General features: G+C 42.1%; 1 protein-coding gene across 12 annotated transcripts in view; it reads left to right on the forward strand.

Moving 5' to 3' along the window:
• The window catches only part of CACNA1C (calcium voltage-gated channel subunit alpha1 C), a 490,124-nt gene that overhangs the window by 392,308 nt on the left and 72,454 nt on the right, over nt 1-25,362 (forward strand). For 11 of the 12 annotated variants that reach the window (XM_075051200.1, XM_075051188.1, XM_075051198.1 and 8 more), the window contains exons 19-29: nt 5,310-5,442; nt 7,179-7,308; nt 10,979-11,038; nt 14,750-14,856; nt 16,357-16,444; nt 17,587-17,694; nt 18,398-18,450; nt 18,558-18,704; nt 19,609-19,810; nt 20,260-20,418; nt 23,349-23,459. In XM_075051200.1, the coding sequence (XP_074907301.1) occupies nt 5,310-5,442; nt 7,179-7,308; nt 10,979-11,038; nt 14,750-14,856; nt 16,357-16,444; nt 17,587-17,694; nt 18,398-18,450; nt 18,558-18,704; nt 19,609-19,810; nt 20,260-20,418; nt 23,349-23,459 (1,298 nt within the window). The remainder of the gene's footprint in view (nt 1-5,309; nt 5,443-7,178; nt 7,309-10,978; nt 11,039-14,749; nt 14,857-16,356; nt 16,445-17,586; nt 17,695-18,397; nt 18,451-18,557; nt 18,705-19,608; nt 19,811-20,259; nt 20,419-23,348; nt 23,460-25,362) is intronic. The other variant, XM_075051190.1, reaches the window with a different exon arrangement.

The raw sequence follows: 25,362 nt of genomic DNA on the forward strand, positions 1-25,362 counted from the left end.
TCTACACATAGACAGGAATAAACAACTCACAAATAAAGGATCTTAGGTGACAGCTAGTTAGGTAACAGTCCTTGAGAAAAGAATCTGAATCTTGTAATCACAAGCTCGACAGGTGCCAACAACATTTTGCTGTCTTTCAAAGGGCAAGCAAGTAGTGAGATTTATAAACAGTGAAAACATGACCCTTTAGTCCAGTTACGGGTTTCTTCTAACTGGCCAGTGAAAGCTAATCAGAGCAAAGCAATTGGTTTTTTCTGTTCACCATTGATAAGGTCTCAGCTGGGATATCACATCTCATTTTGGGTGCTCTGCTTAGAAGTGGGGCTGAACTGGAAGAAGTGTAGGAGAGCATGGTGAAAACAATGCTAGTAGGAAGCAAGAACTAAGATTCAAAGAATTTTGGTCGTTTGAGCTAGGAAAGGTAGGAGAAACATCTTCAAATGCATAAAAGCCTGTTACAGGTAGGAGGGGTATTATCTCCATTATGAAGAAGTAACAGATTTAAGATTCACACCAGGGGAGAATTTTCTAATGGTGAGGCTAGAAAAGATCATGAAGATGGTTGTGGAAGCCCAGCATTACTGAATGTTGTTAGGAACAGGTCAGAAAAATATCTGGCAGAAAATACTTAGATATAATAATTAGTTGATCCTGGCTTAGCAGAGGCATGAACTAGAGGGCCTTTTGCGATCCTTTCCTGCTCTGCTTTTCTGCGTTTCTGTGATTATGTAACAGGCTGTAATAGGTAATAAACCACATTCTCTTCTATTCCATGATTCCTAATAAATGTCTGATAATAGGCTGGTGTGATAGGGTAAAAAAAGGCACAATAGTTCATTTTAAATAGATGGACAAAGTGTTTCAGACAAGCAAAAAGGAAAACTGTCCATTGCATTTGATGTTCAGTACAAAAAATCCCCACATTTGCTATACTTGTATTCATCAATATTTATAGCCCATTTATCAGGAATAGAGTGTGGTTCCAACACCATGCAATACTGTTTTAACATTGCCTGGAGCAGATCACTCTGGCTGTAATCTTCCCGGCACATCTATAGGCACAGGCACTTACTGGACACACATCCCCGGTTGCTAAGGGGTTTGTGGGAGTCTTTAGACAGAAGAACAAATTAAAACAGCTTGATACAGTTCTGTTTCTGTTTCTCAGCTGGCTTGGATTTGCAGACCATTACATTTTTTTCAAGTGAAGGTACAGTGACCTGTATATCAAATTTAAGCCTACTGATAATAGAATTGTGTTTTAGTTACCTTCTGTGGATAGCTTAGAAATAGTCCAGCATGTGAACTAGTTGACAAAAACTACATCTACAATTTGTGTCATGGATGTTTTATCTGCAGCTGTGCATAGGATTAGAGTGCAGAAAATTAAGTACAAACACTTTTAACTCCTGCCTTGGGGTGCCAATCCCTGGCTTGGCGTACTTTTGAACAGAACCTAAAATTTGAATGGATGGTCAGGTTTTCTCCTGTCTCCTATTAGAAATGCAAAGGGACAGCATCTTGGTTATTTGGTATTGTATGATGCCATTTCTAAACAGGCCTATTCCCTGAATTGTTTATCAATTCTTTGTGAAGAGTGAAGCTGATCTCTAACAGCTCACAAAATTACCTGACCACTTCTTTCAGAGTTCATGGAAGTAGACCATAAGGCTCAGAGGCAGTAAGTTTTGTAAATCCCTTGTTAGATCAGATTTACCGTGGTCATCTACTCCATTCTGCTGTATAAATCTTAGAAACATCGAGGTCCTCTGAGCTGATGTGGCATGTCACATCTGCCTTGTGTAGTCAGTTTTGGGGAACAAGGCCCAAAGGGTTTCCACAGCATTAACAAGCAAGAATTTCCCAATCCCCACATGTAGCCCTGCCCAATTGCCTTGTGGCCATCTGACCAGTCCAGAATCCTTCTGCTGATTGCTGATCCGTGCAGCTGTGGTACAGGAGATGCCATGCAGCCGTATAGGGCCCATCTGAGAACACATCTTTTCTTGCCCACTTGCATGTGGATCCATTTCAGCTGTGCTTTGAGTGAAGCATGCTATTGCTTCTTAGATGCAGTCAACTGGTTCTACTTATTTTCTGTTTATGATTTAAGCTGTTAATGCCTGCGACCTTTCCATGGCAGTGTATGATTCCATCCCCTGAAAACATCCTTCACCCTAACCCAGTGTTCAGAAACAACTTGAAATGGTCGCTTCATTTGTTTTCCCTTTATTCTTTCAACATACCACGCTCAATCTCCTATTTGTTTCCACTGCCTCAACCAGTTTTCTCAAGAACATCTTCTGACTCTATTTGCTACACAGTGTTGCTTTTAGCCCCAGGAATACTCTGTGTACTTGCAGCTCATCAGATCACCTATCCTCTTTGTTGGAAGGAGAGACTAGTTCTTCCAGAGATTTGTGTACACTAGAAGGATTATTATGATGATATGTTTGTTATAAGAAGACAGGGAGCTAGTCTTGCAGTCTAGTACAGAAACAGATGAAGAATTCAGAATGTCAGATGGAGGTAAAAGCTTGGGATGATTCATGGGAGCTTGAAGCAAAGCAATGTCCTTACACAAGAGTTCTGGTGTTTGTACAGTAAAAAAAAAAAAAAAAATCCTCTTCATTGAATTTCTCACTGATGCTGCACTGTAGCCTGTGTGTGCTTTTGGCTTCACAACCAAAGGACATCACTATTCTAATGAAGCATAATTTAAGATGACAGTCCCAGATTTGAATTTCCTTGAACTTCAGGAGAGTTCAAACCTAGTTCTGAACTTGGCAGCTCTGAGTCATGTTTCTTTATGATTTCATGGCAAGCTTGACTAGAAGGGCCACTTTTTAAACATTAAAATACCTTAGGTATAGAAAACAGTCAAAGAACAAGTGTTGGATTGCAGCTGGTGTCCTGCCCAGCCCATCTGTGAATACCATGTTGACCTTTGCTTCTTCGAATGCTAGCAAATGTGCAACGTACTGTTTCTATATGCAGGTAGATAGCTTAGGTAGTGACCTGAGCTGAGGCTGTAATCATGTTATTCTTTGTGTATTTGCGCCTCAGGGTTTCCCTTCTTCTGTGTCCCAGACCCTACTTTAAATGAAAAATATTTAGAACATTATTCTTTATCTATGGCTGAGGAACTGAATGTGTTTTCTAGTCTGAAGGTATGTGGTTGCCAGAATCATTAATATATTTCTTGCTGTACGGCAGACACAAGAAAAAGAGGAGAGGAACAGTGTTCTTTATGGTATTCACGGGGCTGATCCTTCTGCTAAGAGTCCATTTTCCTGAAGCATTGTTCCATACCCATTTCAAAGTGGTTTTTTAAGCATTCCTCTGACTAAAAGAAAAAGTGAAGGCACAGAACAGGTACTCAGAATACTAGACTTTTTAAGTAAGAGCTCTCAAATATCATATGTGATCATGGGCATCAGTATTCTGGACTGTTAAAGAAAAAGAGTTTGCTTACTTCGCTCATTGTCAGCCCACTCTGAAATCTGTAGATAAAAGATGCCAGTGCAAAGTATTTTAATATTAAATAAATATAAGCATTAACTAATTTTACCAGTACCATGCACAAAAGTATTTCTGAAAGAATGTTTCTTTAACTAATAAAGACTGTAGAAAGAGTATTATAAAGTATATTACAATATAAAATTGAGCTGTTAAAAAATAGACTGGCTTAAAAAGTACAAACTCTATGTACCAGCTCAAACATTTATGCAAAAATCTATCAAGTGAATTTGAGCTGAAGTCTTGCTACTAGAAGTGTAAAGAAAGAATCCTATTTGCATGCAATAATGGCATGCCTTGAAAAGGCCACTTTTCTCCTGTCTCTGACATCAAGATTAGGATCTCTGCTGATTCATCTGTTCTTTCTGATGTGTCCATTACTAGATCAAGTACAGTACCTGACCCTAAAGGAACAGGCTCTTCCTGGAATTTAGCTCACTTTATGGACTCAATATAAACGTTTTAACTAGAGTTTGCTCCTTAGCATTGGCTAGAAGATAAATCAGTTGCATCTAACATGTCAGGCTCCCTTCTTAAAAATATTTTTTCCTGTCTATCGGTTAAGTTAGAAGATTAGGATCTTTAAAAGAGAAAAATACTATCATGTCATTTACAAAACAGCATCTGACTTCAGCAGATTGAAGAAATCCTCAAAGGTAGAGGGTTCTCTTTCACATACCACTTAGTCCCCATCTCTGCATTTTTTTCCTTGAGGGTGCTCACTGATCTGCACAGTGCCTGGAGATCTGCTCCATAGGCATCAGGTTCAAGAGTTGCAGCCTTGCTCCTGCCCTTTCAATCTTCCCCCCACTGAATTATGAAAAGACACAATTTTAAGAATTTCTGATTGGTGTAAGTCAAAGTGCCTATGCTCCATGTTTGCTCTGTGCCATATGCGCACTCATCCAGACACAATCCCAGGTGTGGCAGTGGCTTCATGGAGAACCTTACAAAGAGGAGAAAAACAGATCTTGATAAATTGGAGGAATGGTCTGAAGAAAATAAGATGCAGTTCAATAAGGATGAGGTCAAAGTGCCACTCTTGGGAATAGTCAGCAGCACAAGTGCAGAGGGGGGAGCGACAGGCTAAGCAGCCATTCTGTCATAAATAATTTGTGCTTTGTGCAAATCAGAAACTGGTGGCAAACTAATGCCAGAGTGTAATGAAAAGAAGTGCCCATGAAGGACATTTAAACAGGAAGATAGTGTTATAAGAAGTAATCCAGCTCTCCTCAGCACTAGTAAAATCTCAACTGCAGGTTAATCCTACAAATAATCTGGAGGAAAGTAGCAAGAATGATCAGAGACCTAGGGAACACAGCACCTCAGGAAAGGCTGTTTTGCTTTAGGAACCAGAAATCCTCGCAGAGGCATAATAATGGTTCTTAAGTATATAAAAGCCTTCTGCAAGAGGAAGGGAATTCTCTGTTTTCTTTGTCCATGGAAAATAGATAATGGATTTAGACCATAGCAAGAAAGGTTCAAGTCAGCCATTAGAAGAAATTTTTTTTGCAGAAGGGACAGTGAAGCATCTGAGGAGACTGTTGTTGAGCATATTGTGGGCTTACCAGCATTGATGGTTTTACACAAAGACTAGATCCATGTCTGCCAGGGAGAGCACCGGGCAGTGGATGCTGCCTTGGAGAAAGCAAGTGGACAAGGAACTTCAAGCTTTCATCATTCTATTTCAATGATTCTTAGTTTTTATCTCTAGTTATGACAAAGACAAATGCCCCAGCACTCCAGAATGGGTTGTATTTTCCATTAAAAGACAAAAATGCTTCTTGCAGCAGAGGAAGATGAGGAAGAACCTGAGATGCCTGTCGGCCCTCGGCCTCGCCCAATGTCTGAGCTGCACCTCAAGGAAAAGGCTGTGCCCATGCCCGATGCCAGTGCTTTTTTCATCTTCAGTCCTAACAACAGGTATTTAAGAGACTGCTTACCTGGAACAAGGAGGCGGAGAGCAGGTACCCCTTTCACACTGGGCCCCAAAGGTTATGTGGTGCAGAGCTCCCTTCCAGTAGTTCATATCAGAGACCTCCTTTGACCAGTCTGTCTTTTAAAGGCCCTGGCATGAAATCCTCATGAAAGCACAGCTGTAGGGAGCCCCCTGACAATATTCAATGGGAGTTCATGGCACCTGCAAGGTTGATTGAAGACACAAATCATGAAAGCTTCGGAAATAAGGGACTTGGAGGCAAGTCAGTAATTGGAATTCCCCAACATATTCAGATCCAAATTGCAAGCAAGCCATCGTGCAATCAGTTGAGCGTGAGGTAGGAGCTTTCTATCCTAATGGCTGCTCAAAATCCACTCCCAGTAGGGAGTTCATGTATCTCTGCACATTCCTATGCATCAAGAACAAGCATAGAAGAAAAGGGGGGAGGAGGATGAGAGTCCATAGCTCTGAGGGGGAGGCTGAGAAGAATAATTCTTCTCTCTCACTCTTCCCTTGGGCTCCTGCAATGTGGCTTCACATTGTCCCACTTGTCTTTGCAACAGGGATGTGTGAGACCAGTACTGTAAGTGGAGGGCTGAGCTATGACAGAGGGCAATATATCTTTCCAAGGGTGCAGAAATGAGCTGACTGCCCAGTGGCCTGTGGACTACCATGTATCCCAATATCTTCCTTGCAGACTTGGCCTCCAAACATAGCCCCGAAGTAAGGCAGGGTTGTAAAGGCACAGTTGAATTCAAAGCTAGTCTTTCCACAGCAGGGCTTGTGCCGCTCCTCCTTGGGTATGTGCAACAGGGAGGGACTGATGATGATTGGGATTCATGGACTCTAGTGCCAGCTTTGCCACCCACCCACTGTCACTTGTTGAAGAAGTACATTAACCTCTGCAGTCATCTGTAAAATTGCTATATTAGGGGCTCGTAGGCTTAACAACCAAAAGTAGAGCTAAATAGATTAATGAAGTGCCTCTAGAATTATGCATAGGACTGTTATGAGGTTTAACTCCTTGTATCCTGATGCTAACATATGGAAGGTGCTGTAATGGTCTCCAGTAAGCATACCGCTGTTGGATGGGAGACTGCTACTTCTTTACCTGCTATTTTCCCACTAAGAGTACCAAGCACTTTATGTTGGGCTGACATTTAGCAGACACCCTGCGTGACAGGATGTCCTCCCAGAAGCCCTTTGCAAATGCCAGCATGCCCTATATCCATTTGGTCAGGTCTGGGCCCTGTTAGCAAGGTAGATCCCCCATAGCTCCTGCTCAGTGACACCCCAGCCCCAGGTCAGGAAGACATTGGCTACCCTGAAGCCTTCTTCTGCTGCTTTCCCGAATGGGAAATGGTTCTGTGAATGAAAGCAAGGGATATAATTTGGCGTTGACAAGTTTCAGACCATATCTATATCACAAAGGGCTCTGTCAGGAAGGAGTGACTGTTCTCCATTCAAACGCATCGAGCATGAGGCTTGCAGGCAGCCATGTGCATCGCTGCATGAAATGGAGAGCCAAGACTGCCCAGCATCCAGCAGGGCCAAGCACAGCTGCCTGGGCCCATCGTTCTCCTGTTGCTGGGGCAGGGGGAAGCTGCTCTGCAGAACAATCCTCCAGGGCCAGTCCTGCTGGCAAAAGAGGAGGGGGGAATGTTTCCCAGGTCTTGCTGTTCTCTGAGAGATAAAGTTGTGCCTCTCCTCTCTCTTGCAGGTTTCGTGTCCACTGCCATCGAATCGTTAATGATAACATTTTCACCAACCTGATCCTATTTTTCATCTTGCTCAGCAGCATCTCCCTGGCAGCTGAGGACCCCGTCCGGCACCTCTCCTTTAGGAACCAAGTATGCTTCCCATCCTCCTTCCCTCACTGTGTATTAAAAGTGTGGTACAAGCAGATCGTGAGTTGAAGCCAGGAAAGGCAGAAAAGACTGCATCAGAGGCTTTGGGAGTGACTTTCTTCCCTAATTTGTGCCTTTTGTAGGCTGCGTGTGAAATCACTGGGTTTTGCAGGCAAAATGAGTCAGTGCAGAATTTGGCCTCTAGATCATTTCAGAAGCATGAGTAGGGGAAGGAAGGACAGGAGGCTGAAGAAAATTATTGTTCCCAGGGATTAAGGCATTAGAAGTGGGCTGTAGAAACATTGGTTGGGATACAGATAATTCTAATTTGGGGGATTTACAGGTTTCCTTTGGAACATTTGTCTCTCCTGCCACATGCTTTCTTTTGAACTAAAAAGCCCAGGGCCTGATTTTTTACTTTGTTCACACTGGTGTAAATCAGGAGTAACATTCTTGAGTTTGATGCAGTCACTCTGAGGGAAATTGGTGTAATCAAGGTTTGAATCAGACTGTTGGAACGCAAGCTGCAAAGCTATCATTAAATTTGAGATAACCCTCAGAAAATATGCTGTGCTCCTCTCGTCACCAGCCTGGGGGAAGGAAAGGAGGGCATTCAGCACAGAGATACATTCTCACCTTCTTTCCTGACCATTCTTATTAGCCTTTAATGAAATGTTCAGTGCTCCCTTAACCTTGCCAGTGGTTGCTTCCATTAGTCTGGGGTCATTGCAGAAATCAGAAGAGTCAGCAGTCATATGTGAGACTTCTGATCTGTGCTGTCTGCAGTGGCATTTTGGTGCCTTTATGCTGGAAAAGCTTGCAAGGCTTAGAGTGGGATGATTTTTTTTTTTGTTTAATAATAAAACCTTAATTTAATGCTCAGTGTTCTACCTCCCTGAAATATCTTGGCCTGAGCATGCATTTAAACACATATGTGCATATAGAGAAGGTGTTAATGGAGGTTTATTCCTGAGCTTATCTCAGAGCTGCTTTGCATTTTGCCCTGAAGGAGGGTACTAAATAATATAATAAAACCTGTGCCACCAATGACCCACTTGTGTACAGCTGAGTGTGCCCACCATGTAGGGATAAACATGTGTCAATACGTATTAGCGCTGCAGCATGATGTCAGCTGGCATATGGGCTTCTGACATGCCACAGAAGGTGCCACAGAGTCTGTAGCAGAGAGATCTAAATGAGGAAAAAAAAGTAGTCGAAGCTGGTTGTCCTGGATAAAAGAGCTGAAGGTTTGGGGCAAAGCATTGTCTTGTGTATTTGAAGCCACTGATGTTGCATGAAAATCTGTGTTTAATTTTTGCAGGTACAGATGTTTAAAATGTATCATACAAGGGGCTACTGACAAGATGTTTGGGTTGCAGATGTGGTCTGCCTTTACACTTTGACAGTAGAACAGTAAGACTGTGTCCTGCCCTGTGCCCACACAGAGGCCTGGGATGGAAAGCAAGCAAGCAAGCTGAAAGCAAACTAACTGCCTCTACCTTCACTCTGGGACAACATAATCAGGCATTAACCTGTGCACAAGGACTCATGGAGACTGGTGCTGCTCATGACACAAACTGTCCCAGAGAAGGAAGACAGGAACACAGAGCCCAGCAAGGGCTAGTGAAGGGGCTTGGACACTGCTTCTGTCCAAGCGGGCTAGTGGCTGCATCTTTCTTGTGTCACACTGGGCTCAGGCAGCAAGTTTTTGGAAGTCCATCGCCAGTCTGATGAAACAGCCTTTAAAGCCCAAGCAAGTCCTAAGACTTTGTGTGCTCACAATATTCTCCTGTTTGCACCTTGGCAAATTCATTGTAATATATTCTAGAGTAAATTCATATTTAGATAATAATAAATATGCCTGCTGATAAATTATACTACCTGCACAGGTGGAGAAGTGATTTTCATTAGGTGTGATTTCATCTCTAAGGGACACCTTTACTAGCTGCAGCTTTGCGACCAGATTCACTAGTATGCTCTAGCTGCTTTGCAGTGCTCTGGTGATGTAAAGCAGCTGCAGGTACAGCTTAATCATTCACTTTAATCAAGTTTATGGCTGCTTTATGTCGGTGGTGTCATGCAAAACAGCCTGAGAGTACCCATGAATCTGGCCCATTGATTATAAAATTATTCCATTGATATAATAACCAAATGTCAGGACCTACAAGGCAGCAATGCAAGGGGGCATTTCCAGTTATAATGTGTGTAAATTAATATAGGATGCAATTGAGATTTGTCCATCCCTGAAATGACCCTTTTTTAATTCTCCATGATGCAAAAATTGATAGAGCCCAAGACAGCTTTGAAGAAGTGAGAACAACTTGAGGTCAAAAATTGAGCAGTGACCTGAAGAATTTTAAGTTACACAGTAGCAGTAAGTGATACATCCCCCCATTTGACATTCAGTGTCTGCAAATTAGTCCAGATTCGGATCATGCTTAAAGAGCGCAAATTAAAATAACCCTGTAGTTTGCAGTAGCTACCCCACTGCCCATAGCGTACCAAGCTGTAAGAATCTAGCCACCTATAAACTGAGTTAGGGTACAGGCACTGAGATACAATAAACACCTGTGGAATGGGAGAGGGCAGTTTACTGCTGTATGTTTAGTAGTGTTTTAGCAGTAAAGGTTTAAATTTCACAAATGGTTAGTTTTCTACAGCTTCCATATATTGGCCTTCCAGTTTAGAACTTGGTTATGGTAAAACAATAATCCAAGGGCATGATACTTTTGATTTTCACCATATGTAGTGTAGATAACACTAAAATGGCTTGGGATAGCAGAATACACTGGAGACAAAGAGTTCAATTCTGGTCCCATTATTCAATGAGAAAGTTCTCATTTGCTTTTGTGGGATGTTAATTGATCGGCAGTGAAAGACATTTCTGTCCTTAATTATGTTACTTTGAAAATCACTTGACACTTCCAGACTTGCTGTTGCCTTCTGTGACACTCTAGGGACACTTTTTGTGGTCTGCCATGCATGCCACCAGTATCCCCATCACCTGGTCTAAGTTCATGGGAATGATGAGTTTTTCAGCTTGCCTGTTATCCAGGATGCCAATAGAAAGATGCAAGATCTAAGTTAGGTACCTTTAGCACATGACCAAATTATGGTTGCAATACAAGAGCTGGGATTCTGTTCAATTGGCAGAGTCTTTGTTATTCATCCTAATCCAGGGCAAATCAGGATAGAGAAAAAAAATAGCTAGAACATAAATTTGCAGTTTGCTTTTCTTGCTTTGTGAGAGGCACAGAACAAGCCTGAATGGAAGTTAATAGGAAGGAATCTCATGTTTTCCACTGAGAGACCAGGCATCCTTGTATTCTCAGTTTGGAAGCCTATTTGGGAAAACCCTGGAATCATCTGTTCTTTATCAAATTTAAATTAAAAAAAAAAAAGTAAGTCCTACAACAACAACCAAAAAGTTATTTTGCCTCTAGAGCCCTCATGGGATTGTAACTCGAAAAGATTTCATGTAATGTGCTTCTTGTCCTCTGTGCCAGGACCTTCACTGCATTCAACAGGACGTCGTTACAAAACCATTTCCTATATAGTCCTCCATGTTCCCTTGTTAAAATGCATATGTATTTGATTTTGAACTATGATTTCCCATTCAAGTGATCAGTCACTGATCTACCCTCCCCAATCCTATTCCCTTTTGTTTTTACAGATTCTCTTTTATTTTGATATAGTTTTTACTGTCATTTTCACCATTGAAATTGCTCTGAAGGTAAAGTGCCCATCTTCTCTACCATTACTTGTTCACAAGCTTACTAGTTTTCTGCCACTATCTGTTGCTAACACGCACGCCTGTTTGTTCCTGGGTCACGCTCAGTACCACTAACCCAATTGTGCTTATTTTTCAGATCCTAGGCAATGCAGACTATGTCTTCACTAGTATCTTTACATTAGAAATTATTCTTAAGGTAACCAATATGAGCAATACACTCATTTTCTCCTTCCTTTCTTCCTTCCTTTCTTTCTTCCTTTCTTCCTTTCTTTCTTCCTTTCTTCCTTCCTTCCTTTCTTCATTTCTTCCTCTCTCTGTTTCTTCCTTTCTTTCTCTCTATCGCTCTCTCTTTTTTTTTTAACCCCATTATTATCTCTACACAAAAGATTGTTTATCTTTTGATTTTAACATTTTGGTAGTTGCTTAAAAAGTCTTCTGTAAAATTTTTATATTCAAATATGTAATACAGAGCCTATATCAAAACCATGCTTTTTAGGGGAATTGCAATGAAAGGATGATCCTGGTGGGAAAAGCAAGAGGGGACCAAGAAAAGGCCATCACCCTATAAATTTCTCTCTCTCTACCCTGCCCAGTCTTTCCGAAACAGGATTTGTTTGCTGTGCAAGGAACCCTGAGCACATACACCTCCTCTTACACATGCTACAACCCAAAGGGAAGTTTTCCGTTCTGTACAAGTCATGATAAGGCCAGGCCAGAGGGCGGCCAATGACTTCTGTATGGTTACAGGGCACACAGTCAAATCGGAGACAGGGAGCACAGTGCAGAAGCTCACTTTTTAGGTTGGAGAGATAACCAAGAGTACAAATCACTGAAACACCAAGGACTGTAGCTGCAAATGAAAATTGCTGCATTGCCTGTTTGTAACCTGGCTTCCTGTTTCCCAGGAACGTGCTCTATACCAAAGGAAATGTGCAGGAGGATGGTCTATCTGAGAAGAAAATAAAAATAGGCTACCTTGTTCTTAACTCTAATTTTCCCAAATTGGTAGGCTAATAATTTAAATAACAGTAATTGAGCAAAGTTCTGGCTTTCTAAATGCTAGGCTCATTTGGCAGCTTGGGGTTTTTTTCTCAGCAAGCTAGTTCCAAGTGCTGGCAAGCAGTACCTTAGAGCTGCTCAAATCTTGCAGCTCAAGACCCTAATAACAGTATCCATACCGAAGGCTGGCAAGCAGGGTGGCCCCTGCATATTTTTGTAGAGAAACGTGCTTTTTGATATGACTTAAAATCACCATAGGCATAACGTTCTCCAAAGAGATGTACATATTCTGCTTGTGTGCAGTGTGCATCTGTGTTTACACAATAATTCTGAACATGCGCATACCAAATAACTGATCAAAAAGGCCTGTCAAAAAAGGAAAACATCTCAACAGCAACATTTAAAAATAAAAGCATAGTTCAAGGCACCTGTTTGAACTTACTAATTCTGCTCCCGCTGAAGCAAATGGTAATACTCCTCATGACTTCAGCAGAAGCAGAACCTAACCCAACTTATTGGTATATTGCTGTTTTCATCAGGGGAGTGTACTGCATAGTACCTGAGCCTTCCCATGTCCTCCTCTTAACTTCAGTGGGTTTATGTCAACACTCCTGGATATTCTCTGGGTTCATGTGGAAGAGGAGGGCAAGGACTACAAATGTTTTAGAAATTCTTCTGTTCATATCCTGTCAGTTCCTGCCTCACAAGTTGCTTGGTTTCTCAGTGCGTGTTTCTCTGCTGCCTTGCATTGAGCACAATGTTTTGCACAACAGCAAAGTTAGTGTAAATGGTAAGAAACAAGAGAATAAATAGCCATAGGATATCCAAGGCTGGAGAGAAACAAGCTTCATCCCCCCTCATGTTGCTGGTGACACCTGCAAGCCTTACACTGCCATGGTGGAGCCTGGTGAATGTTAGCAAGGTGGCCACCAAGGTTTTTTAATTGACATCCTAAAAGCTTGTTCAATGGCCCAGATGTGAGGCAGACGTAGATTATACACTCTTTGAGGGTCTCTTCTGAGGTAACAAAATCTCTCAACAGGCTTAAGAGAACCACAGTTTGTATAGAACTTAAACTCAGCAGAGCTTCCCCTCCTGATTTCAATGGTGTCTCCTTTCTTTCAAGATTGCCATACAAAATCTAACCAGTAAAGGACACCTTTACCACATTTGTAATGGCAAGAACCCGTCCCCCCCTCCCCAATTGAATGTGTTTATAAGTATAAATTCTAAGCCAAGATCAGAGTTTATACTTCCCTCCCTTCTAAGTTCTGTCTGACTGATTGATAGTCAGTTCCCTGATGTCATGGATGTTTGGTGAAAAAAATTATCTGATATACCATGTGCCCTTCTACTCTCCTCTGAATAATCACAGGTAGGCATGGCTGGAAACCCCTAGCAGGTATGCCACCCTGAGGTATTAGCAGGAGCCAGAAAACTCTGGTTTGAATTTCTAGTTCACACTTCTCAGCTGTGAGTCTGGCTAGAGCTCGTCATTGAGGAACAGTCTCATGGTGTCTCCTCAAGTTACTTTAGACACCTAACTTAGATGAGATTCAGAGGAACAAATTTAGAACCCTGTGTTCCTAACCCAGGTAATAGAAGGGCATTAGCAGTTGTGGGGATGGGGTTTCTTCAAAGCAGCTACATTAGATCACTCACTGAGTCTAAGGTAGGTGGTAAAAATACCCCCATCACCTCACCCTCCTAACAGTGCCAGACCCATTTAGTCACATTCTGTAACTGAGCTCAGTCTAAAATTCAAATTCTGAGCTTGGAAGTGCTTAGGTCTGATATTGTGTCCAAGATCCATTTCTGTTTACACTGTCACTTAATCCAGTTGTGGAGCTGTGACATCCTCCTCAAAGCCAGCAGGTATTCAATACCCCTTCAGACCAAGATGGAGCAGAGGGTCCCTTGTAAAATATGTAAAATTTTTCCCTTCCTCTGCTGGGTGATGTGCATAATGATTACCTCCACAAAGAAACCACTCTGTCTCTAGGAATCTTACCTTGGGCTTTGTGAGGAAAACCGAGGGGAAAATACAACTGCATTAATAAAAATGGAGGAAGCTGGATAGGGATAGGAAAAGGATACAGGATTGAGCTGAACAGAAGAAGAAAACTGAAGAGAGCAGGAATTCCTCCAGTTGCTTCAGTTCAGCTCTAAAGCATCAAATCTCTGAGGGATTCTGTTTTTTCTTCATGGAGGGAAGAGAGCTCAACTGTCCACTGCAGCTGGCCTAAGCATTGAAAAACATTACAAAAGAGCCCTTTTTATTTTATATATTTTATTTAGTTTAGCTAAAGAGACCTTTATATAATACAAGCATCATACTCACAAGTGTCCTCTGGTATTGAAGAAAAGGGGAAAAGCATATGATTGCAGAGTAGTTTTTGCAAACAGTCATTCTGCTGCTTTGCTGATTCTAAACATTATGTACTCTATGCACTCAAAGTGCGTATTTTCCTCACTGAACCTCGTATTGTCTTTCCCTAGTTAGGTCTTTCATAATTATCTTACTGTCGTCTTCGCTCTCTTTTCTTTCAATGGGGACTCAAGTTCTCCTTTGGGGTCTGGGAGTAAATTGTCTGATGTGTTAGAAATACTGCCCCTCCCCAGTTCTATACTGTGAGCACAACCATCTGGGTTTGGTTTCTGAACAGATGCTAATGGCAAAGTGTGTTTGTGTCTTCATGTGCCTTCCTGCAGATGACCGCATACGGGGCTTTCCTCCATAAGGGCTCCTTCTGCAGAAACTATTTCAACATCTTAGACCTGCTGGTGGTCAGCGTTTCTCTCATCTCCTTTGGGATCCAGTGAGTGAGCTACTTTCAACTGGCTGGTTTGGGGGGATCGTAGGGCCAGGTTGGGAGGTGATACCTCAGGCTCATTGTCTTATCTGGGTAAGATTTTTCTCATGAGCCTGGAGGTATTTTTCTCAGATTATTCAAGATCATTAAAATTCATCCTCAAGAGGGGAGGTAATAACTGGGAAATGCTACACTAGTGACTTGGAGGGGGCGTCTTCCAGAAAGAGAAAATGAGAACAAGAAACGTGGTCCATTGGCAATCACGACACTTAGCTTTGTTCCAAGATCCCTGATTCACTGTATCAGTACAGGACAGTTAAGTGACTGTTCCCTCCTAGAGGTCTCATAACCTCTTTGGAAAATGGGGTGATAATGTTTTTCTACTTCCTAAGATGTTGCGGGTCTTGGTCAATGGAAGACAATCAAGCACTTGATGAGCTGTGTGAGAATCTGCAGAGTACTGGTGGCAGAGACAGTTGATCCTGCTTCTGTTGCACCACTTAATCTTGTCTGATCTGTTAATTTGCTTAATAAGTTTATAGATTTACTTGACTATGTGGAACTCTATGTGTTGGATAGTGAGTTTCCTAAGTAGTATCACATCTGATAAGAAATAAGCTCCTAATTGTTACCATTACAGGTTAGCAGCTTGCGTATATTATGTTCCAGAGCTAAGTCAAGCAGAAGGATTTGTCAGGTCCTTTGGGCTTTCAGTCAAGGTCTTAAGAATGGCACAGTGCTTGTTTTGACCTGCTGTTTCTTTCTTACAGACCCATCTAGACTCTTAATATGTTAGCAAAAAAACTGTTTCCAAAATCAGTAGGAGGGCTCAGTGTCATACAGCATGGAGAAGATTCTCAGTCAGGGTTTTAGTCTTGGAAGATGCAGAGAGCTCTGTTGTAGTAGATAGTTGTGTTCAGTACTTAAGTACATAAGTTGTCCTAATCAATTCAGTGGGAGTTTCCACATCCTTAAATTTATTTACGTGTTTAATTGATTTTTGGGATCAGAGGCCAAACACATTGCAGGATCATACTCTAAGTGGACAGTATACCTTTAATGCTGGACTAACCTGGAGTTTCCACTCTTCTATGAATATTTCAGTGAAGTGCTTCTGTGAGCCTTATCTGCAAATGTCCTGCGATGACTACATCTTGGCACAATTTCCATATCATAGGTATCTACAGAACATTTGGCAGCTTGCCCTGCTTAAAAAACTACCCTGCCCATGTTTAATTCCCTTCATTAATACAGCACAGATGGTGAAAGTCAGGAGAATGTATACTGAGCCTGCCCAGATGAGGAAGCAAGACCTATGAAGATAATATCAGAGAGTAGTTCCCTTACCCTTGAAGTGCCATAGCAAAGAGTTGACTCTCTAACTATCCTAAGCAGTCCAAGGCTATGTAGGATTTAAAACAAGAAAGAGTGGGTGAAACCCATCTGCCCTTGCAACACAGTCCCTATATTGCTCTATCTCTCAAACCTTCCAATACCTTCTTCCAGGTCCAGTGCCATCAACGTGGTGAAGATCCTGCGTGTTCTGCGAGTCCTTAGACCACTGAGGGCCATCAACAGAGCCAAAGGACTAAAGGTTAGAAGAGTCCCAATGCATTCTGTAAACTATAAATTCAAGTTATTTCAGGCTACAAGGACTTTTGCAATGGTTCAAGTAATGTTTCAGTAGAAAAACAGAATGGTTGAGGTTGGAAGGGACCTCTGGAGGTTGTCTTGTCTAACAACCCTGCTCAAGCAGGGCCACTGAGAGCAGGTTTCCCAGGACCATGCCCAGATGGCTTTTGAATATCTCCAAGGAAGGAGACAACACAACCTCTCTGGACAACCTGTTCTAATGCTCAGTCACCCTCACAGTAAAAAAAGTGTTTCCCAACGTTCAGAGGAACCTCCTGGGTTTCAGTTTGTGCCCGTTGGGTCTTGTCCTGTCAGTGGGCACCACTGAAAAGAGCCTGGCTCTGCCTTCACTACACCATCCCTTCAATATACATTGACAAGATTCCCCCAAGCCTTCTCTTCTCCAGGCTGAACAGCCCCAGCTCTCTCAGCCTTACCTCATGGGAGAGATGCTCCAGTCCCTTAATCATCTTTGTGGCCCTTCACTGGACTCTCCTCAGCATGTCTATATCTCTCTTGTACTGTGGAGCCCAGAACTGGACCTAGTACTCCAGGTGTGGCCTCACCAGTGCTGAGTAGAGGGGAAGGATCACCTCCTTCAACCTGCTGAAGGTACTTTGCCAAATGCAGCCCAGGATACCATTTGTCTTCTTTGCAGCAAGGGCTCATGTTCAACTTGATGTCCACCAGGATCCCCAGGTTCTTTTCTGCCAAGCTGCTTTCCAGCTGGGTGGCCCAGCATCACCACTAAGGCTGAATTATGTACTTTGCTAGATGGGCTTACAAGCCTATTTTAACATAGCCTTTTTATATTAGATAAACTCCTTCCTGTGGGCTGGTGGGCGCCCAACTATGTAAGCTGGTCCTGCTGGAAGTTTCAGAGAGCTGAGGTCTGGTGTTTTCCTATCCCTTTCTGCCTGCTTCTAAGAGTACAGTGAGGAGTGTAACATGTTTATTTTCTCTCCCCTTTCCTGAGACATTACTTAATGGACAATAGTTAAATGAAATTGTTTTATTTGTATTTTTAGTCTTGGGTTTCTCCCTTAGACAGAGCAGCTCAGAACAATCCTGCAGGTTACTTTTGTTCCTATCTTCCATTTGCAGCATGTGGTCCAGTGTGTGTTTGTCGCCATCCGAACCATCGGAAACATTGTGATTGTCACCACTTTGCTGCAGTTCATGTTTGCCTGCATTGGAGTTCAGTTGTTTAAGGTAAAACCATTGAGCCCATTCATTCATCCATTGCACTGAGCTATATTATGGGGTGTGAAGAAAAATAGTGTGAAGAAGCCCAATGAAGGGGAGATGGAGTCCTCTGTGTGAAAGGCAAAACATTTAGGGCACTGTCAGTGTTACCTGGGCTCCTGCTACCAGCAGTTCCCCAAAACTGCACCAGGCATATTCAGAGCTCCTGCCCTTCATCTAGAATTATAAGAAATCATCAGTAACATCACCTTCTTCCCTAAACAGCTTGTGGCATGACTTAGTGCCAGAGAGGGGAAGGGGGCTGTTCCAAAGGATTGGTATTTGCAGGCTGTCTACCCCTCATCTTGTAGAGGAAGGGGCATGCCAGATAATTATGGGAGGTTATTCATTCACTTCTTTATGTCTGCTTTTATTTCTTTGCCCTTCACCACCCTTCTGACAAGTGTTCTGCAGCACTCAGTGGTCATGCACCTCAGAAAATACACATAGAAGTACTGCACAAGCAGATGAAAGCCTGTGCCTGTGCTCTGAACTACCTAGATGCAGGCAACTCTCAATCCAGTTTGCTCACATCTGCCTGCAAATGAGCATTTAAACATACTCATAGTTGGTTAAGCAAGTAGTATATGCAGTCTCCTTGCTACATGATCTGCCCTAACCCTTGCACTGTCAGGAAAGGAAGCTTCATTCCTCTTTCTTCCTTTTCAAGGGCAAGCTCTACAGCTGCACTGATAGCTCCAAGCAGACAGCAGCAGAATGCAGGTGGGTCTGACCTTTCCCAGTTAGCTCCCTTCACTGGCTATCCATTCTCCGGGCCTCATACTGGAAGTGCAGTTCTGCCATGTTCTCTCTCTGCTCTCCATCCACAGAGGGTACTACATTACGTACAAGGATGGTGAGGTCAACCAACCGATGATACAGCCCCGGAGCTGGGAGAACAGCAAGTTTGACTTCGACAACGTCTTGACTGCCATGATGGCACTCTTCACTGTCTCAACCTTTGAGGGCTGGCCAGAGTGAGTGCTTCTTGGGCCGGTGCAACACTAGTAATGTCCTCATTCATTTCAAAAGAGAAAATTAAAATGCAGAGCATAGTCTTTCCCATTCTAAGTATTCAAATAAGTCTAAAGCATTAAACATAGCAATAGTAGCAGCAGTCATTGTATTATGTACTTTGTAAATTCCTCAGGACCTGCAGGAATTGCTGTTCCTCTACTTGTAAACAGTGCACAGCACTGTCTCTACCTCTTAAAAAATGATTGCCAGTAGTAGCAGGGATAGCAATATTTGTTACAAATATTATGTATATAAATGGATATAAAATGCCTGTCAGGCACTTACCAGTGTTGCTAGGTGTTGCAAGTTTCCCAATCGAGGCAGCAGGGCAATATGAAACACAGCAGTGCTATGTCTACCACACGGGCAGACATGGGATGTCTTACCAGGCTGTGTTGTCTGTGCCACCGGGGCCGAGGACTCCCACAGTTCCACTCTGACAGAGTGACATGGACATGCCGGGTATCAGGCAGCTGACCCTCACCTATGTCACCGGGTGATGCCAACAGCAGCGTTAACAAATGTTAAAAGTGTTGAGATGCCCTTTTCTCACAAAACTCATTTTCCAACAACAGACTCTCCTGTCTTCTGTTCACTGAAGGGCATGCTTTTGTTTTAAATTTTAATTGTTCAACAGTGAAAACATTTCACCCCTGAACAGGTTCAAATGTGTAAACTTAGTAAGACCCTTATCTTGTCTTTTGCAAGAGTTCACGCTCAGATCAGTGCAAGTCTGTGCATCTGTGAGTGAATTAATTTTGATACAAGTAGAAGAAAATCACAGAGTTAAACTTTATAACATCACCTATAAGGCTTCAAGGCAGTTGCAGATTTTCTCTCCATTGGGCTCCTGTTTGCTTTCAGGTTGCTGTATAGGTCCATTGATTCCCACATGGAGGATGTGGGACCCATCTATAATCACAGGGTTGAGATCTCCATCTTCTTTATTATCTACATCATCATCATTGCTTTCTTCATGATGAACATCTTCGTTGGTTTCGTCATCGTCACATTTCAGGAACAAGGAGAACAAGAGTACAAGAACTGTGAGCTGGACAAAAACCAGGTAATTTACAACGCCTCGTTGCCACTAAAGGTAGAAAATACATTGAGAATAAGCATTTTAAAAAGAAACACATACAGACAGGAACATGTGAAGATTGCTACAAGATAAAACAATAAGCTGGCTTCACTGCCATCTTTCAGGAGTCAGGTAAAAAAATCTTGCTGTAAGATTTGCTCAAGGGACAACATTTACTTTAAAATGTGTGCTGTACCGTTTGGTTCACTAAGATTAGATGAGTATGGCAGCATTGTCTGGCCAAAGTAAATGCATATGGAACTCTTCAACAGGTGGAATTTGCACATTCAGATTATGACTTGAAAGAAATTCTTCTACCAAGCATTTTCATTTTAATCAAAAACTTGAAACATGTATTTTTATTAAATTTGGAGGTAGCTGACCAACCCTGTATTTTGGGTTTAAGTTTTAAATCTACCCTGCCTCTTTCACAGCGCCAGTGTGTAGAATATGCCCTGAAAGCCCGGCCCCTGAGGAGATACATTCCTAAAAACCAGTACCAGTACAAAGTTTGGTATGTGGTCAACTCCACCTATTTTGAATACCTGATGTTCGTTCTGATCCTGCTGAACACCATCTGCCTGGCCATGCAAGTAAGTAAGCAAGGAGAAAACCTTACAGGTAGTGAATTATTAGACTTTGTTGGGGAAAATATAGAAACGGCTGAGGCTGAGACCTACCTTCACCTTCACACCATGTATTGAGGGAGAGGGACAGGGACATGATAAAAACCATTGCACCATGTTCACTCCTGATGACATTTAGTTAAAATGAGGAATCTGCCTCTCGTCCTCTTCCTGCTAATATCTGATGCTTTCAACAATTCTGTTTTAAGTCCTTAAAAACAAACAAATGAAAAAACCCAACAGTTATATCACAGCTCAATTTAGTGGCCACTATAGTAACAAGTGACTTCTCAATTTTGACTTGTCTTGTATGAAATGCAGCAATAAGCCCGGAACTGCCACTTACCTGAAATCTGAATTCTAAATTTGGGGCTTTTCTGTGTTAAAAAGTAGAGAACAAATATTTTGACAAACAAGGCAATCAAGGAAACTGGGGATAGAGGGTAGGAAGGCCCTAGTATCTCCTTTATTCTGTATTAATAACCATAGAAACGGTCTAGAAAGAATCCCTAGAGGACATATTGTCTAGCCCATCACCTAAAGGCAGGATCAGCTCCACCTGAAGCATTTCTTGTTAAGTGTTTGCCTGCTGATGCTACGGATTGCCTTACTACCTGCTGTGCTGTGCATTCATTTTCCTTACTGTGGGAAGGTTTTCCAAACATCTAATGTGAATCCACCAGAGAAACATTTGCAGCTGGATCTACAAGAATAGCAAATAGAGATGGTAGATCACCACGTGGAGGTGGAACAGCAGTAAAGGGGAAGGAGTCAAAACCTTTACTAAGTAGCCAGCTTACAAAAAAAGAAGTCTTAGCTCCCTTCAGTCAGGAAATGGGCCCTCGTAGACACAAACTGGTCTGTACATTTCCCCAAGTCTGTACTTTCCTGGCTTGTTCCTTCCAGTCTGTCTCTGCCCAAGGCCTTTCTCACCTCCCTTTCATTTTCAGTCGGTCGCAGACTCCACCTGCTAAGCTTATCTCTGCACTCCCAGTTTCCTTGGCCACTCAAGCCCTGTTCTCTTCTATGCTCTGTCTGCTTAAGAGCTAGTCTGCCTGTCATTTTCCTCCCTAAAACCCATTCTTCCCCCTCACCCAGTCAGTCTCTGAACTCTCTTCCCTGGCTGGTCAGTGGCCCAGACAGTTCAGATTCCCACCCCTCAACCAGTCCTTCTCTTCTCCTCACTACACAGACTCCCAGTTGCGGTTACCCCTCCATGGACCTCCTTTCTGGTCTCTCTCTGCCCTTTCCATTTGATTGTCTGCTACAGTTTGTTCCCTTCTCTAGTTTGTCCCTTACTGTGAATCCAACTCCCCTTTCACTCCTACACCAACTTCTCTTTTGACGTTAGCATCCCACCACTACATTTTCCACTGGATCCATCCCAGTCTGCCCCACTACCAGCCTCCCACCAAAACTAGCCTCGTTTTCCTACTACTCACTAACAGTCTAAGTCTATATTCACAGTCAATTTTCACCTTATTTTCTCTCACTGTCTCAGTCCAATCTCACTAGATTTCTTGACTTCCCTACTTTTTCTTCATCTGGTCTAGCTCTTTCCTGTCCCCACTGAAAATGCTTCCTCTGCTGTCTTGCCTAAGGTACCAATAAAGGAGTGAGGCAGCATAAGCACAAGAAAGTGCTCTGCTCTCAGTTGAAGTATCTACTGCCCTGCTGTCATGAAGCGGTAGAGAGGGACTGTTATGTTCACTCTGAAGCTTTGAAGTGTGCTCAGTTGCTGTGACACTAGTACATGCCCAGGGCAGGTAGAGCTAGAAGCTGTGAAATGTTTCTGAGCCCATAGGCAGGACAGCATCTCTGGAGATTCTGGGAAGTCTATATCCATCTTGAGAAAAGCATCGTTTTTCAATGGCTTATACTGTGGCCAGATTTGGGTCAAAAATTTTAATGGACAGCAAACACAAAAGCCACATTCCACTAAATTTGCAAGTTTTTAGCAGAGTCCTGCAGGCACTAGAGTCTTTCAAGGAAAATGTTACAAGAAATTTTGAAAATGCCTCAACAATATATTTTTCCCTGGCCTGGTTTTCAGCTGCAGCTGAATTGTTTTAACTGAAACTCCTTTAAATCAATCACCCTGAGTCAATGTAGAATATGAAAATTCACCCCAGCTGGTTAAAGTTTATCAAAGCTAAGCAACTACAAATGAGGTCTTATAACATGAACTGGAAGATGACCTTAGAATAAGGCAGTGCAATCAGTCTCAAGTATAATGATCTGGAAATAGGGATATGAAGAGTGAGGTGGCAACATTTGCAGAAGACACTACTTCAATTAATCAATAAAAGATGGAGAGTAACTTCATAAGATCTTAATAAAGTTAAGTGAATGGGTAGCATGATTGCAAATTTAATTCAGAGTTGACAAATGCAAGATAATGCATATTGGAAAGATATGATTTGAGCTGCTCGTGTACTTTGCAGAATCCTGAATTAAGTGTAATTACTTGGGGAATGGCTTGGTATCATTATGAACAGCTCAGTGAAACCCCTGTTCACTGTGCAGTAGCAATCAAACAAAAAAGTAATCTAAGTGTTAGGGAAGGCTGAGATAACAAACACAATTGGAGACTGTCTTGTACCATTATGCAAATTTACAATGAGCCCTCAACCGGAACGATAAGTGTGATTTTGGTAGACCCTACTCAAAAAGATTTTTTTAAAAAGATAGGAGATCCAGAGCCAGATGGCAAAAATGGCTGGAGGTATGGAAATGCTTATGTGTGAAGGGAGATGGGAATTCTAATTTGAAAAAATGGAGCGTGCTGGGGTTTTCTTTAGAGAACCTCAACATAAAGGGAGATCAGGAGGGGCCCTGTGGATTCCTAACTAGCTGATGTCTGTTCCTCACGCTGCTACCGGGATGCTATTTTTCAGCACTACGGTCAGAGCTGCATGTTCAAGGAAGCCATGAATATCCTCAACATGCTCTTCACTGGCCTCTTCACTGTTGAGATGGTCCTGAAATTAATCGCCTTCAAACCCAAGGTAGGTGCTATAGGCGTAGAGTTTCCTTGCCTCTGTGTGTGTGTGCATGTGTGCGGGGCAGCTGTGAGGAGAAGGAGGAGGTGAAACTTTCTGATCTATTACCCCACCAATAACTGAGCTGGACAGTTGCTCTCTGGATTGGAGTCTCACATATATTTAATAACTTTTCCACTGGAGAGTAGACACACTCAAAAAAAAAAAAAAAAAAGGCAACGCCTGCTAATAGAGAAGGTTCCTAGTTCTCTGTTTTCATTACGTTATAACAGTGACACTATGTTAAGGTTATAACATGTTTTCCATTCTGAATGTTATTCTAATGCTCTCTCTGACTTTCCTTAAATAAATTACAAATAGCATCCCATGATTAGTCTCCTGGCCCAAGTGAAGTTAATCAAGTATGACTCATTTTGAGTTATGAGCATTGGAAAAAAATGTTTCTTCTGGGAGAGCTACATCTCAATGATGGTTTGGATTGCTTTAGTTTTGAATTTAAGAAGTCATTGATAATATTCAGTACTCCAGCACGTCCTGTCTGAAAGGGTTGTCCTTTCCATTGGGCCATTGCGTTCTGCTAGTATAGCTGCACCATGGGGTATGATTATAACTTACAAGCTCTTCCAACTAAGTTGGTACAGCTGCTACAGGACAAGGACAAAGATTCTGACCTCACATAATTTAAGATTACACAAGGCTTTCTTCTTTGGAGTTTAAATTCAGTCATGTGTCATAAGGAGTGGAATCCAGCTACCTAAACACAGGTACCTCATGCCATTTCATATCTTTAATGATGCCTTGACACATGGGGTTGTATCTTGAAGGATACCTCAATACATTGGGGTTGGCAAATACTGTCTGAAGCATCAGTTACGACATTGGTAAAGATGAGAACAATCGTATCTGACAGTCATGCTTGTCTTTCATGTTAAACATTTAGGGGATAACTGAAGTTAAGAGCTCCTCCCAGCTCTGACCTAACATCTTCCTCATCCTCAGCTCAGAAAACTTGCTCTCCAATTCTACTGAATTTGGTCTTACTTTTTCTCATTAACTCTGTGTTGACTTTACTTCGACCCAGCCTCTCTCCTTCTTCCACACTTTCTATGACTTCTTCTTAGAAGAGTCACAATTTTATTTTTTTCCTGAGCCCAATATCACTATCCTGTCTCAGATGAAGTTCTCTTGAAAGTTAGGAGCATCTTGTGCAGTCCTGGTGAATACTGATTTTTTTGTGTGAGATCTCAAACACTGTCTTGGGAAACTTTGAAGTATCATCATCTGTTTCAGAAGGAATTGTAATTTTCAGGAGGGATCTACCTTTCACTTTTGAGATTTCACCATGTCTATTAGCAAGCAAATCTTCTGGGACTTTGTAAAAATATTACCTGCACACTATATACCTAGAAACATATCTCACAGGCTTTGTAATGTTCTTCTGATTTCATGGTTCTACTTTACAGGAGATTCTTAACCTTGAGAAAGATGAAGTTCTCAGCAGAATTTGTTTTGAGCATTTAGGGAGAAAGGTCAACAAGTTGAGCTGAAATATTGAGCTCTGTACGTATACCAGGAAGGCTTTACCTGACATGGTTGCCTCTAACAGTAAAGAGTTGGCATTGATAATATTGGAGGTCCTTTCTACTTCCTGTGTTTTGCTTTCCTGTGTTCAATCTCCTTTCAAGTTTTGCTGCACAACGAAGTATTAAACAGAATCAACTGAGGGTGAACATGTATCCTCTGGATAGCAAAACTTTGGAACAGATTGCCTAAAGAGATTGTGGAATCTCCATAATTTGAGGTTTTAAGGTTAAGTTAGGGGGACCTTTCATTAGAAACAGTTTAGGAATGTATGATCTTCCTTGAGACAGGGGAATGGACTAGACCATCTCACAAGGTCCATCTCAGC

Source organism: Buteo buteo, chromosome 19, assembly GCF_964188355.1.
Source record: "Buteo buteo chromosome 19, bButBut1.hap1.1, whole genome shotgun sequence".
Lineage (NCBI taxonomy): Eukaryota > Metazoa > Chordata > Aves > Accipitriformes > Accipitridae > Buteo > Buteo buteo.